Source organism: Podarcis erhardii, assembly GCF_964252035.2.
Source record: "Podarcis erhardii genome assembly, chromosome: 2".
In the NCBI taxonomy this organism is placed as follows: domain Eukaryota; kingdom Metazoa; phylum Chordata; class Lepidosauria; order Squamata; family Lacertidae; genus Podarcis; species Podarcis erhardii.
This window is the reverse complement of record NC_138498.1, coordinates 78,866,238-78,879,361: the sequence shown is the minus strand read 5'-3', so window position 1 is coordinate 78,879,361 and position 13,124 is coordinate 78,866,238. Positions and strand designations below refer to the sequence as shown.

Genomic DNA, 13,124 nt, shown 5'->3' with positions numbered 1-13,124 from the left:
ATATACACTTCAGGTTACAGATTCCGCTAACCCAGAAATAGTACCTCGGGTTAAGAACTTTGCTTCAGGATGAGAACAGAAATTGTGCTCTGGCGGTGCATCAGGAGGCCCCATTAGCTAAAGTGGTGCTTCAGGTTAAGAACAGTTTCAGTTAAAGAACAGACCTCCGGAACGAATTAAGTACTTAACCTGAGGTACCACTGTACTAATCTACCTTAAAAAGTAATGGACCCCTGACCGTTAGGTCCAGTCGTGGACGACTCTGGGGTTGCAGGGCTCATCTCGCTTTACTGGCCGAGGGAGCCTGCATTTGTCTGCAGACAGTTTCCGGGTCATGTGGCCAGCATGACCACCTTACAGGCCTACTTTAAGAATGACTGAGGTAATGGTTAGGAACAACACTCAAAAGTGCCAAAGCCAAGGATGCTAAAACTCCAGTCATTTCACACAATTATTTTGTTGTTGCACGACACACAAGTTTATCAACTTGGCTGACCTAGACAAAGGACTTAAAGTATTAGGCAATATTCTGAATATCAGCCTTTACCCTCTGTGACACTTGTGCAACTGCAGTATTATTACAGTCTGAGTAATATCACTGTGTAGTAGTTTAGCCTTTGTTCTACAGGTACCCTATGAAGATATTGCCTTTGGGCTTGCCCAGCAGTCTGTGCACACATGTGTAGCAGTAAGGTCTACCTAAGATAAATATTGAGGATGTCAGAAATGACTCACATTACAGCCTAAATCCTTTCATGTATGCACAGCACTCGTGGTGTACGAAAAATAACCACCTTGTCTTGGAAAAGACATATAACTCTGGAAAGGCAAAAAAACAAACCAAACAAAAATAGAGAGCTATGAGATAACACTCTTAGCAACTGAATTCAATCCACTCCTGTATAGGAGTGCTTGAAACAACAACAACAAAAGTTGTCTGAACTTCCCCCCAAAAGTTTGGGTGGGACAGCATCAACCTAGAGAAGCATTATGTTTCTTGCGTCAGGCAAATGTAGTTTAAGGTTCCCTGCCTTGCTCCCACATCAACAGTAGTATCAGCAATCACACCAATGCCAGCTTCTTCTCACTTGCTTCCCTGAGATGCAGGGGGCAGTTTAATGCGAAACTGGTTGCTTATATCTCACCTGCCGCTCTTGCAGAAACAACAATGCCCCTTTACCCACCTGAATTCATGCCTGATTACAGAACTGAAGCAGCCCTGGTCACCTTGATGGGTGGATGGCCTTTACTGAGAGACGGATGGGGGACAGCAACTCTGCTAATTCTCTCAACAGCATTCAGTACCACTGACCATGATATCCTTCTAGAGTGGCTCAGTGGGCTAGGAGTCTAAGGCATGGTGAAACAGTCATTCTGCTTCTACCTACAGGGCTGTCTCCAGAAAGCAGAGCTGGATGGCTGCTCCTTAACACTACTGACGTTCTGCTGTAGGGTTGCCCATAATTCTTCCTTGTACCCATTGTTATTTTAACATATTTTATGAAACTTACATAAAAAAAAACTTACATAAATGACTGCCAACTATTAAGACCTTTGGGGGGGAGGCCTTCTTGAGTATACAGGAGTTGGCCAGTTTTTGGTATGCAGCAACACAAGACAGGGCCTTCACAACAGTGCCCCCACCATTATGGAGCTCCCTCCCTCCCTGGTTTTTTTATGTCAGCCAAGAATGCATTTGTGTGCCCAGGCCTTTCTTATCTTGCTGGCTTTAGCTGATTTTGTATTTCTGGATGTGTATGAAAATGTTATTGTGTATTGTGAACTTGAAATTTTATTGTGACCTGCTCAGGCAGGAAAGAACAGGTTAAGTAATACTTTTTAGAAGTAAAATGATAATTAAATGAAGACACAATTAACTTGGCAACATTAGTGCGGACTGATGCAGAGAGTATGAAGGCCTTTGGTCTAGGGCAAATAACTTAATGTGGGAGCGGGGATGATTAAAAAAGACTCCTCCTTTTGTCTGTCCTGAATCTCCTACCTTTCAGCTTAATTGTATGACTTCTGGTTCCATTGTTATGACAAAATAATAATAATAATAATCAAGACTTTTACTTTTGGACAGTCATGCCAGCAAAAACACACCCATTCATTCCCCAGAGCTCAAATTTCAACTTCCTCCATTATCAAACGACAACAGTAGATGGTGGTGCCAGAAGTCTATCTATGCAAACAAGGCAGTGAGTAAAAGTACTTGGAAGTTCTTTTAATGTACATTTAATTCATTAGAATAAAATCTTTCATTATGTTTTCCTCAATTAAGTGCTTAAAACATTTTACAAAGGGGGAAAAAACACCTAGAAGCAAGCGTACAAGCAAGCAAGCAAGAGCGCCATTCTGGTTTGTAAGGGGAGAGGAAAACACAATAAAGTTAAACAACAGAAGGTTTTCTAAGTCACAGTGGAGTACTTCTGCACAGCACAGACATCTGGGAAGCATATGTACAGGAAGCGAGCTCAGTCTTATACAACTCTAAGTTACTGGAATTACTAAGCAAGGAAACATCGTATTACCCTGTGCTTAAAATGTCATATATAGCTAAAACTCTCGGAGGGGAAAAAGAGTTGACAAATTCAATCTTGATAATCCAAGCGTCAAGACAGACATTCATTGGAGAGTATTCCTGGGACCCCGAGCTGTTTTGGACTCTCAGCTAATCAAGACTGTAGAATTTCAAAACAGAGTTTCCTGTTTCACTATCTACAAATGACGTCTGTGCTGGTGACTCAGTGCAAGCTGCGGAGTACTAAATTTTCCCAGTGTAGAGTTCTAGTCTGTCATCAGAGATGTTGAATTTCCTCAGCAAGTGGTGCCTGAAGGCCATTATGCAATTTCATTATTTTAAATTAAAAGATTGCACTTGCATACACATGAGAACTGTGCTTCCTATTTCTGCTATTGCTAACGTACAGCTTCTAAGTGTTGAGATTTTTTAAAAATGCACACCCCTTCCCAAGAGCTAGATTAACTTACTAGATAGAAAATGTAAGACGACATAAACAGGGGTTTCGTAATTAGTAGAAATAAGAAATCAAGTAGAGACAAGATTCAGTGAGCAATATACAGATTAAAAGTATGCTGTTAACATGATATGCCATAACCTGGCTACTCTGAGCCTCTCCAGATTTGTGACTGCAACCAGATACGATTTGAGAAAGTAGTCCAATGGCAAAGGGCACAAAATGCTAGCATGAAGATTCTGCATAGCTGTTTGATTGTTTATGTGCTGACAAAGAAGATAAAATAATACTTGTATTAAAAACAGTAAATAACATAGATTTCCTTATTATTATTTAAATTCATTATACTTTAGAGGCTCATGGCATAGTTTTGATGTTGGTGGGCAATCACCTCGCTATGGAGGCAGCAGAAATGAACTATTAGTATTTGAAGGAAGAAAATCATGAGTTATCAACTACCATTTTTTTAAAAGGCACTAAAAGTTGAGAATATATAGAGTGTTGCCATATACAGAAACAACCAGAGGAAATGTCTTTTTGAGAGACTAAACATGTGGACCCTCTCATTCTATTTATTCTCAATGTGACTAATTTCTTATTGTCTACCTCAGAGACAAGGATACATTGGCCATAAATCCCTGAAGTGTTTCAAAAGGCATAATTTGTTCAGAATGTTTACTTAAAAGAAGAAGTCAAACTGGGAGAAAAATAAACAGAGAAGTTTTCTTCAGAGGCATTTTAAATATAAGCTATATTTAGAAGCTGAAAAAAATAGAGAGATTTTAATTGTAACTCTCTTATATATATATTTCACACACAATAGAAAGAGAAATTACACTCATAGTACAAGTGCCTTGAATTGCAATACTGTCCCATCCCAGTAAAAGTTGTGCACCGTGAGTGTTTCTATTTACAACAGCCACAGTTAAGTAAGCAATCATTAATTTGTCATATGACTGACCAAAAAACCAGACCAACACACCCTGAAGTGGGTCATCTTTCTCTTCATTCACTGAGCTTTCAGAGTGTTTCATCATCGCTCATGTCCCAGATCTGAAATGGAAAAAGGAAGAAAAATGCTATTCAGTATCTTCAGTGCTTTTTCATATCATTTATACAATTGGTAATTGACAGCCTCTTTCTTACATTAAATTATGAGGCAACAAATATCAGAACTTTTACGTTATTATTATTACTACTACTATTAACTTTTTTACCCAACCATCACCAGGGAGTTACAACAATTTACAATTAAAACTTTAAACAGGAATTAAAATACAGTACAATCACAGGAATAGGGTGGGCCCTGAAAACACACATCTCAGGTGTCAAAGGCCAGGGTAAAGAGGTGTCTCTTCAGCATTTGTTGAAGGTTGTATAGGGAAGAAGCCAGAAGTACCTCTTAGGTGGGAGAATTCCACAATTTTAGGACTGCCACAGAGAATGTTTGCCCCTAAACTTCTGAGGGAAGCGAAACTACCAAGAGGCACTATTTGAAAAAAAGACTGGGGATACCATGCTTGTGCATGCTAGAGAATGATACATAAACCAAGCTGAAACACAAAACAATATTTTTCTAAATTCAAGGTAAACCAGTCTGAAGATTTATTAGAAAAGAGGCAGGTGGAGAATCATCCTGTCCAACACGTAAGATAAATATGCCAATTATCACAAACAATATGATAAGAATATTTTTTGCTCTATAAGACTCACTTTTTCCCTCCTAAAAAGTAAGGGGAAATGTGTGTGCGTCTTATGGAGCGAATGCAGGCTGCGCAGCTATCCCAGGAGCCAGAACAGCAAGAGGGATTGCTGCTTTCACTGCGCAGCGATCCCTCTTGCTGTTCTGGCTTCTGAGATTCAGAATTTTTTTTTTCTTGTTTTCCTCCTCCAAAAACTAGGTGCGTCTTGTGGTCTGGTGCGTCTTATAGAGCGAAAAATACGGTGATTTCAAACAAGTAGCTTGGTAATTAAAGGTGTTATATTGAAAATCCTTCAAATTAGTTTTTTTTATCTACAGCACATACATATCCAAAAAAGGCAGAGCTTCCCAAACTGTTCATACTGTATGAATTAATATAACTGATGAAATGCAAGTAGATATTTCACGCTCACTTTGCCTGCACATTTATTTGCCAGTTATGCCTGCTGCCGTGGAAATTATGGGGGTGGTAGGCAACCAGGCTCATAATCCATAAGGAATCCTCCCTCCAGTCTTGTTGAAAGTACGAGTTGCTAACTTTCCTTTCTAGAATGGAACTGATCTGGATAACAATGTGCTCTCTTACAATATACTTGATTCTACTTCATCTCATGGCAACACATACCCAGCTGGAAATACTGTGTGGAAGCCAAAAAGGAATGGAAAAGAAAGATTGTATTTTTCTTGTGCTTCATATTTTAGTTCCATGCTTTGATCATTTGCAGGCGGGGATTTTGTTAGCTGTACACCCCCAAGCTACGCTTTATACAGTATAAATATGATATATATATTTTTTAAAAATACGGTTAAGTAAGGAAGTACAAAGAAATCAACATAACACATACAAACCATTCTTCAAGAGCAAAAGATGTGCTCAAAAGGGAGCTTGTGCTTACTAAACCACAGTGCTACTTTACTATTAAACTACATGCATGTATGTATTGTAGAGGGAGTACTCAGGATTACATGTATTTCAGATTTGGTGCCAAAACTGGGCTCTTTCGGAATTTGAATGAAATTCCCTGGATGGGAATGTTATTCAGTTTTGAAGAATTGGTTTTAAAAAGCTGTATTTTGAGAGGTTGAACCTAGACAAACCTCTCGATTTAATAGACTGCTGCCTTTTCAGTTACAAGATTTTGCAGCAGCCTACCTCAATCTAGTGCCTTCAAAATGTTTTGAACTGGAACTCCCATCAGCTCCAGCCAGAATGACCACTTGGAAGGCACTAGGTTGGGGAAGGCTTGCCCTACAGTAACCAAAGAATTTAAACTAGGTATGAAGAGACTTTGCAAATACAGTGGTACCTCGGGTTAAGTACTTAATTCATTCTGGAGGCCCGTATTTAACCTGAAACTGTTCTTAACCTGAAGCACCACTTTAGCTAATGGAGTCTCCTGCTGCCGCCGTGCCGCTGGAGCACGATTTCTGTTCTCATCCTTAAGCAAAGTTCTTAACCTGAAGCACTATTTCTGGGTTAGCGGAGTCTGTAACCTGAAGTGTATGTAACCTGAGGTACCACTGTAGAACAAATACTCAAGGCTGACCTTGCAATCTGCCAACTCTGCCATTCTCTAATGTGGACATAGCCAACATGGTGCTCCCCAGATTTTGCTGGATTACAGCTGCCATATTGGGCTTCAGTTGGTAGTTTGCAAGAGGCAGTTAAACTGATGCTGTTGCTCAAGACTATGTAACTTGCAAGGTTTCAGTTACAACAATTTGCTGTCACATTTGGCTTTTATATGATTCAGTAGAATACGAAAAGGTCAAAATATAGCAGATCATTTTGTGGGACACTCCATTCAAATTTATTGGTCCATAGTTCTAGGCCAATGGGGTTCATCATATTAGTGAGAATGTGGCAACTGTTTGGAGAGAATAAAAGGGCAGGCTAAGCGCTGTAAAAGGGTTAGCCTTTGATATATCTCTTCACTGTCTCCTAAACAACTTAAGCAGCAGCAAGATTCCAGAGAGGGGATAGGAACTGAGAAATCACTGTTGCTATAGGCAACAGATGACGCAGCAAACACCTTAAAGCTGAAATTACAGAAGGCAGAAGCTAAGGAGGATTCCAAGTGGGGAAGAAGAGTTCAGCAGCTGTCATTTTGAAGACCAGAAGTCAGTGGTTGGCAGCTGACCTCTGGTAAAGACTTCAGTAAAGCTTGTAAGGTAGCGAAGAAAACCTGATCAGAGAAAGAACTGAGGCAAAGCTAGACATAATTTCAGGAGAGATCATGAACAGGGAAATCATAAGCTCAATGTCAAATTAAGGCTAGTCTGTAAGAAAAGTACACACCTGAGCAGAATACATGAATGTTCCAGTTATGTATTGGCTTTTAAATATTAACTTGGGAGTTTAAATTTCAGGTTCATATTAAGCCCATGCAGGACTATGTATCTATTAGCCCCATATGTGTGAAATTATCTTGTACAACAGGAAGGAGATAAAAACAGGGCTTTACCCTTTCTTTTCCTATTCATTCACAGCTAAAAACAATTCTAGGTGAAGCAAATGTTTTTCTGTGGAACAATGAAGGCTTTTCACCTGCTTCCTGCAACAAAGCTGCCTGAAAACAATTACTAACTAAAGCAGAAGTGGAAAAACATATATCAAGAGTAAGAAAACTTTAGCAATTCAGTACAAAGAATTAAATGTAAGGTTGAGGGCATGTGTATATTACAAAATTATTTATTAATATAGAATAAATCTATAATAAGCATTTTCTTCTCTTCATGCATTACATGTTCCTAAAACTTTGTGTATAGGAACTTCTGAAGTAATAATAATAATAATAATAATAATAATAATAATAATAATAATTTATTATTTATACCCCGCCCATCTGGCTGGGCCTCCCCAGCAACTCTGGGCGGCTTACATAAAAACCAAAAATACAGTAAAATATTACACGTTAAAAACTTCCCTGAACAGGGCTGCCTTAAGATGTCTTCTGAATGTCAGGTAGTTGTTTATCACTTTGACATCTACTGGAAGGGCGTTCCACAGGGCGGGCGCCACTACCGAGAAGGCCCTCTGCCTGGTTCCCTGTAGCTTTGCTTCTCGCAATGAGGGAACCGCCAGAAGGCCCTCGGCGCTGGACCTCAGCGTCCGGGCAGAATGATGGGGGTGGAGACACTCCTTCAGGTATACTGGACCGAGGCCGTTTAGGGCTTTAAAGGTCAGCACCAACACTTTGAATTGTGCTCGGAAACATACTGGGAGCCAATGTAGGTCTTTCAAGTAAGAGGTAAGAGGATAAGGAGTGCATTGCAGGGTCTGGTGAAGGTCCACAGAATTCTGCATCTCCAACCACAGCCAGCTCAAGGCCGCTCACTGTCCAGGCTGTATGGGTAAAAATGACTACACTGAATATATAAATAAGGAATGAAATGATAAAGAGAAAGGGTGTGTTAGGTTGTTACCAGGTGAACTAATTGCCTAGAGTAGCATTCATATTAAAGGCAATGTCAGAACAGACTTTGTGAAAAGGCTGCAGGTTGTTTTTTTCTCTTCATATATTTGAAAAAAAAAGGCTACAGGTTTTTAACAGCACAGCAGCTAACAAGATGGTTGTGCCTTTCCTCAACTTGGTAAGCTTCTGTACATCTTCCACTGCATCAGTTTACTCCCAAGTTTACAAATGTCCTCACTCCAAATTCAACATTTGTTCCCTTTATTTTGTATCTTCCTTCTTTCCCCTTATTTTTAAAGATTCTTTCATTTGGAATTTTTGCAGCTAAATATGCAGACCTTGTTTCTCCACATTCAAAATACCCTGTGGGGAGCTGGCGGAGCAGTTTGACTTCACCTTCCCGACCGAGCCATACTCCACTGTCTCTTGAGGCAGAAGGATGCCAGCAATACTTTGGTGAATATGGAATGTTAAGCCAAACCATGGGAAAGTGTGAATGCATAAGTATGTGAATACTCACAGTCAGAGGCGCTAACTACTAAAAAAGATTGTGGGGCCCCAACATGACATCCTGACCCCAAGTGCGCAACATCACAAGGAGCCAGGGGGAGGAATCGAACGTGGCGGCCCCCATCGTCCCCCCTCCCACTGCCATGCAAGGAAAGGACGAGGAAGTTGCCCCAGCCAGTGGTGGTGAGATGTCAGTCACCGAAGAAGGACCATGCCCTCTTCTGCCCTGGGAACAATGGGGGGCAGCCACCTCAAAAAACACTGGGGGTCCAAAAGTGCCTCAGCCCCTAGGAGTTGGCACCTAAGCTCACAGTAAAAGCAGCAGGTGCTTCTCTGCTCACCAGTCCTCCTCCTGCTGCTATGCTACTCTGAGTGAAGTCGTGGTGTGGCTTAGTGTTAATCCCATTTTACTGTGATTGCTTGCGCATTCATATTTAGCCTTGGTTTGGCTTAGCATTATGTGCAAACCAGGCCATCATCTGCTGGGTTTTAATTATTACCTGGATGCAAATTACATATATCCAATTGTATCTTTATTCTCCCACCACTTTCTCTATTGATTACAATCTTTTTAATTTAACAACTACAACACAAAATCAACTTTTCTTTTATTGAAGTGCATCTGTCACTTACAGCATGTTGCTATGTGCACTTTGCACATAAAATCATAGAACGGAATGGACTATGAGGATCATCTAGTTCAACCACTTGCAATACAGGAGTCTTTCACTCCATGTCAAGCTCGAACCCACAACCCTGAAATTAAGAGTCTCATGTTCTACCGACTGAGCTATCCCTCAGGAGTATAAATGATTTGTCTCATTTATACATATACAGTGGTACCTCGGGTTATACGCTTCAGGTTACATACGCTGCAGGTTACAGACTCCGCTAACCCAGAAATAGTACCTCGGGTTAAGAACTTTGCTTCAGGATGAGAACAGAAATCGTGCTCCGGTGGCGCAGCAGCAGCAGGAGGCCCCATTCGCTAAAGTGGTGCTTCAGGTTAAGAACAGTTTCAGGTTAAGAACAGACCTCCGGAACGAGTTAAGTTCTTAACCCGAGGTACCACTGTATACTCAGTCATGACACTCTTATTTATGTAATAAAGGCTGCCTTTACGGCTCTCTACTGTTCACTTAACAGTATCAATGCTAATTCTATGTTCAAGACACATTTGCTAGCAAGATGATTCAACTGATGCTTATTCAAGCAGAAAACATTCCTGCTAGATAAAGTCCACTCCTGAACATTATAATTTTTTTTTTAAAAAAAGAAAAGAATGAATGACATATTAAAGGTTTCATACCTTCCTTTTGTATATGAAATGCTACATGTCTGTTGATGATGAACTATATTGTGCTCTCCATAAGCAATATCTGCATAATTCTAATTTATCCAACATTTTAAAATTGAATTAAACCTGAAATGTTTTCCTTTAGAGAGAAGTGAACAAAGCTTAAAGATTTCCTTGAGTGTCAAGTAATATTTAGATGTATTTATGAGAAAACTGTAAATGTTGCAAAATATTTTCCCACAAAAGAAAACTCATCCTAAAACAAGGGAGGTGTCCAGTGCTGGTTATTGCGATTCCAAGACGAACTCACGCACAGTACAATTCTAAAGACCTGCGAGGAGGAGATAAAGGCGTTGGTATCTAAAGAATTTGATGTTTCCTCTCTTCAACTCACCGAAGCAGAAATGACTTCTTCAGCAACATGTGCTATAACATATGCTATAGAGCAGTCAGAATTGCAGAGTATGCTGCAGATGTGAGTCAGTACCTTAAAGGCTTCCAATTGCTTACAAGCCAAACAGCTTGTTTTGGCTCTCAACACTGTCTCCCCTTATGGGACCTACTTTGATCTTTTTAAGCTATTATACAAATGCAATTACATTCATTTTATGGGATCAACAGGGACTAGAGAAAGAGCACACTAATCCCAGTGTGAGTGATGGTGTGAGAAGCTACTTTTTGTAATATGAATCGAGGGCTGCAAATATCTTTAGTGCATTCCCAAAATGAGACTGTGCCGCAAAGCTGCAAAATGAATTCTCTCCATAAAGCATCTTAATACAGCCAGCAGATATATAGTACAAGTAAGATTCCTGGCCCCTTCTTTCATAAATGCCCTCAATTCTTTCTTATATTTACTCCAAACTGTTACAAAAATAAGGAACCTAATGTTCAGAAAAATGTGCTCTTATGACTGTTAAATATATCTCTTGACCAAGAGTTGAAATTATTAGTTTATTTATCTGAACACAACCCCCCCAAAGTCAGGCAACAGAAGATAATGAAGACAATGTGATTTATATAAGTGCACATTAGAAGGCATAGCTGTGGTTTATGCATAGTGTTACTCACTGGAAGGCTAACAGCACAACATTCACCTTTTAATAATGCTGCATAATTGCCCTTTTGAATAACGAAGGTTTTTAAAACAACTTTCTATATTTTTTTTACGTACTACAACCACCATTTAATGCTTAAGGACATGGCACCCTGTTGCACAACTCTGAAGCCCAACAATGGCTGGAGGCCCACAGGTTCCTCCTCACTGCCACTCTTAAAGCAGATATCATCAGCCTCTTCAGACCCAGAACCCTCTTTTCATCCAAACATGTGTTTGGAGATTTTGCCAAATCTCCAGTTTGGTAAAATTTACCATATATAGTATTTGGTATATTTATATTTACCATATATAGTATTTGCATGGTGGTAGTGCTCCTTTTGCAACCCACCTTTGATCAGGGTTTGAGCCACTGCTGAAGACCAGAGGAAGACCAGAATTCTAAAGCAGTCAGGGATCATCTCCAGCCCACTCTTCAGCTCCAAGCAAAGATGACAGACAAGGGAAACCTGTCTGTTGTGCTGCAATTTGAAGCTGCTGTCTAAAGAGCTGTGCCACCTGGAAGAAAAACCTCCTGCCGTCCTCTGAAACTTGGAGCCAAGGAGATGCCACATGGTGGCTGCTGCTTCTACCAACCAATTCAATCCACTAATGGGGTGGGTCTGAAGTGAAAGTAACTGAGCAGGAAAGCTCTTGGGAGTAGTGGTGGGTGGCTCAGTGCAAATATCAACCCAGTGTGCAGAAACCTGTGAATTATTATTGACGATGATGGCGAATAATTGTTCACTTCCTAAGTCTGTGTCTCAAAGTAGTGAGGCCTTGAGTGGTTCTCCTTAATTTGAGGGTACCAAATAGAGTAACAGCCAGCGATAATGGATGCTGTCTTGGTTGGCACCATGATTCAAGACCCAATTTCTAAATTCATACCTACTAAAGGACACTTGACACTTTTGTGCCCAATCTCCTATCCCTAGTTGCTCCAACTAGCAGACCTAGGTGAGAATATGGTCCCTCAAAGGCATTTAGTCCATGCCAGTATCCAAGATAAGCTAGATCAATTCTGGCTGCTATTGAGGGGATATCCAACTGAGCACTAAGATGAGCTGACTGAGTCCCAGGAGGAAATCCCCCATAAATTAATTCTCTAGAACTTCTAGTTCAGATTTGACACCACTTTCCCAAATTTCAGCACCGTAAAGCATTTGTGCAATATTCTTTGACACATAGATCTTAAGGGCAGGATTTATTAGCTGTTCCTTCTCAACTGGAAAAACCTCTATAACTGCCTAGTAGAATGGGCAAGCTTGCATTATTAGTGTCAGTCGAATTAGGAGTTGAAAATGTTCTGGACTGGGTTAATAAGGAATAAATTCCTGCTCATCATGAAGGCTACCAGGGCCAATAACTCCTAAGCCCTTTACCCTAACTGGGGTTGCTAGAGGGGGATTTTTAAGCCCAACAACTAAGAAGTGAATGAGGCAGTGAAGTGGTCCAAAGATGCCCAGCTGGGGGGAAGGGGAAGATAGGGGTGTATGTTTGGGGGGGGGGAGGAGAAGGTTCTTATCTTCTGTTTTTCCCCTCTAGTGCATGTCTGTAGGAGAACTGTAAATTATCATTATTATTATTTTGTTTTGCTCCATGTCATGAGCTTTTTCAGGAAGAAATTGTGAATGTGTTGGATTTAAATACAGGGAGACAAGATTGTACTGTACAGCTATAATGCAAGGCCTTGGGCTGGCAAATTCCTCAGTCCAAAGTAAACAGGCTACAAGAACAGCTCTGATCATCTCTTTCTTTACTTTGGCACCATTTAACTCACTTCCCTAAATATAGATCTTGTTTTGTGTAAATTGGCCAGTTCTTGCTACACTGTCCATTAAAAAGATATACTCTGCTGTTCAACTCCATATATGCGCATCTTATTCTAACCCCATTTCAGCTACACGCAACTATTTAGTTAAATGTTTTTTTATCATTTTCATCTCTTGCTTAGGAAGAACTAAAAGTGCAGAATTCATTTATCCATGCCAGCTAACCATTTACAAAACAAGCCAAGGAAACAGTGTCTTTAAAAATTAACCAATTTTTAAAGACACTGTTTTTAGGAATTTTAGGAAATGGAAAACACCACTTTAAAAAGTGGATCTAAACACACACACAC

At 40.2% G+C, this 13,124-nt stretch overlaps 1 protein-coding gene and 1 long non-coding RNA gene across 3 annotated transcripts in view; one reads left to right on the top strand and one right to left on the bottom strand.

Moving 5' to 3' along the window:
- Positions 1 to 2,212: 2,212 nt before the first annotated feature.
- Positions 2,213 to 13,124, bottom strand: part of ATG7 (autophagy related 7) — a 98,797-nt gene continuing 87,885 nt past the window's right edge. The window contains exons 18-19 of one of the 2 annotated variants that reach the window (XM_081848029.1): positions 3,964 to 4,034; positions 2,213 to 3,247 (exon numbers count right to left, since the gene is read on the bottom strand). In XM_081848029.1, the coding sequence (XP_081704155.1) occupies positions 4,002 to 4,034 (33 nt within the window). In that variant the 3' untranslated portion in view covers positions 2,213 to 3,247; positions 3,964 to 4,001. Of the gene's footprint in view, positions 4,035 to 13,124 lie in introns of both variants that reach the window. The other variant, XM_081848028.1, reaches the window with a different exon arrangement.
- LOC309334385 lies at positions 6,700 to 8,476 on the top strand. The gene is made up of 4 exons (XR_014153064.1): positions 6,700 to 6,829; positions 7,174 to 7,463; positions 7,935 to 8,183; positions 8,227 to 8,476. It is a non-coding gene; the product is annotated as an uncharacterized lncRNA (long non-coding RNA).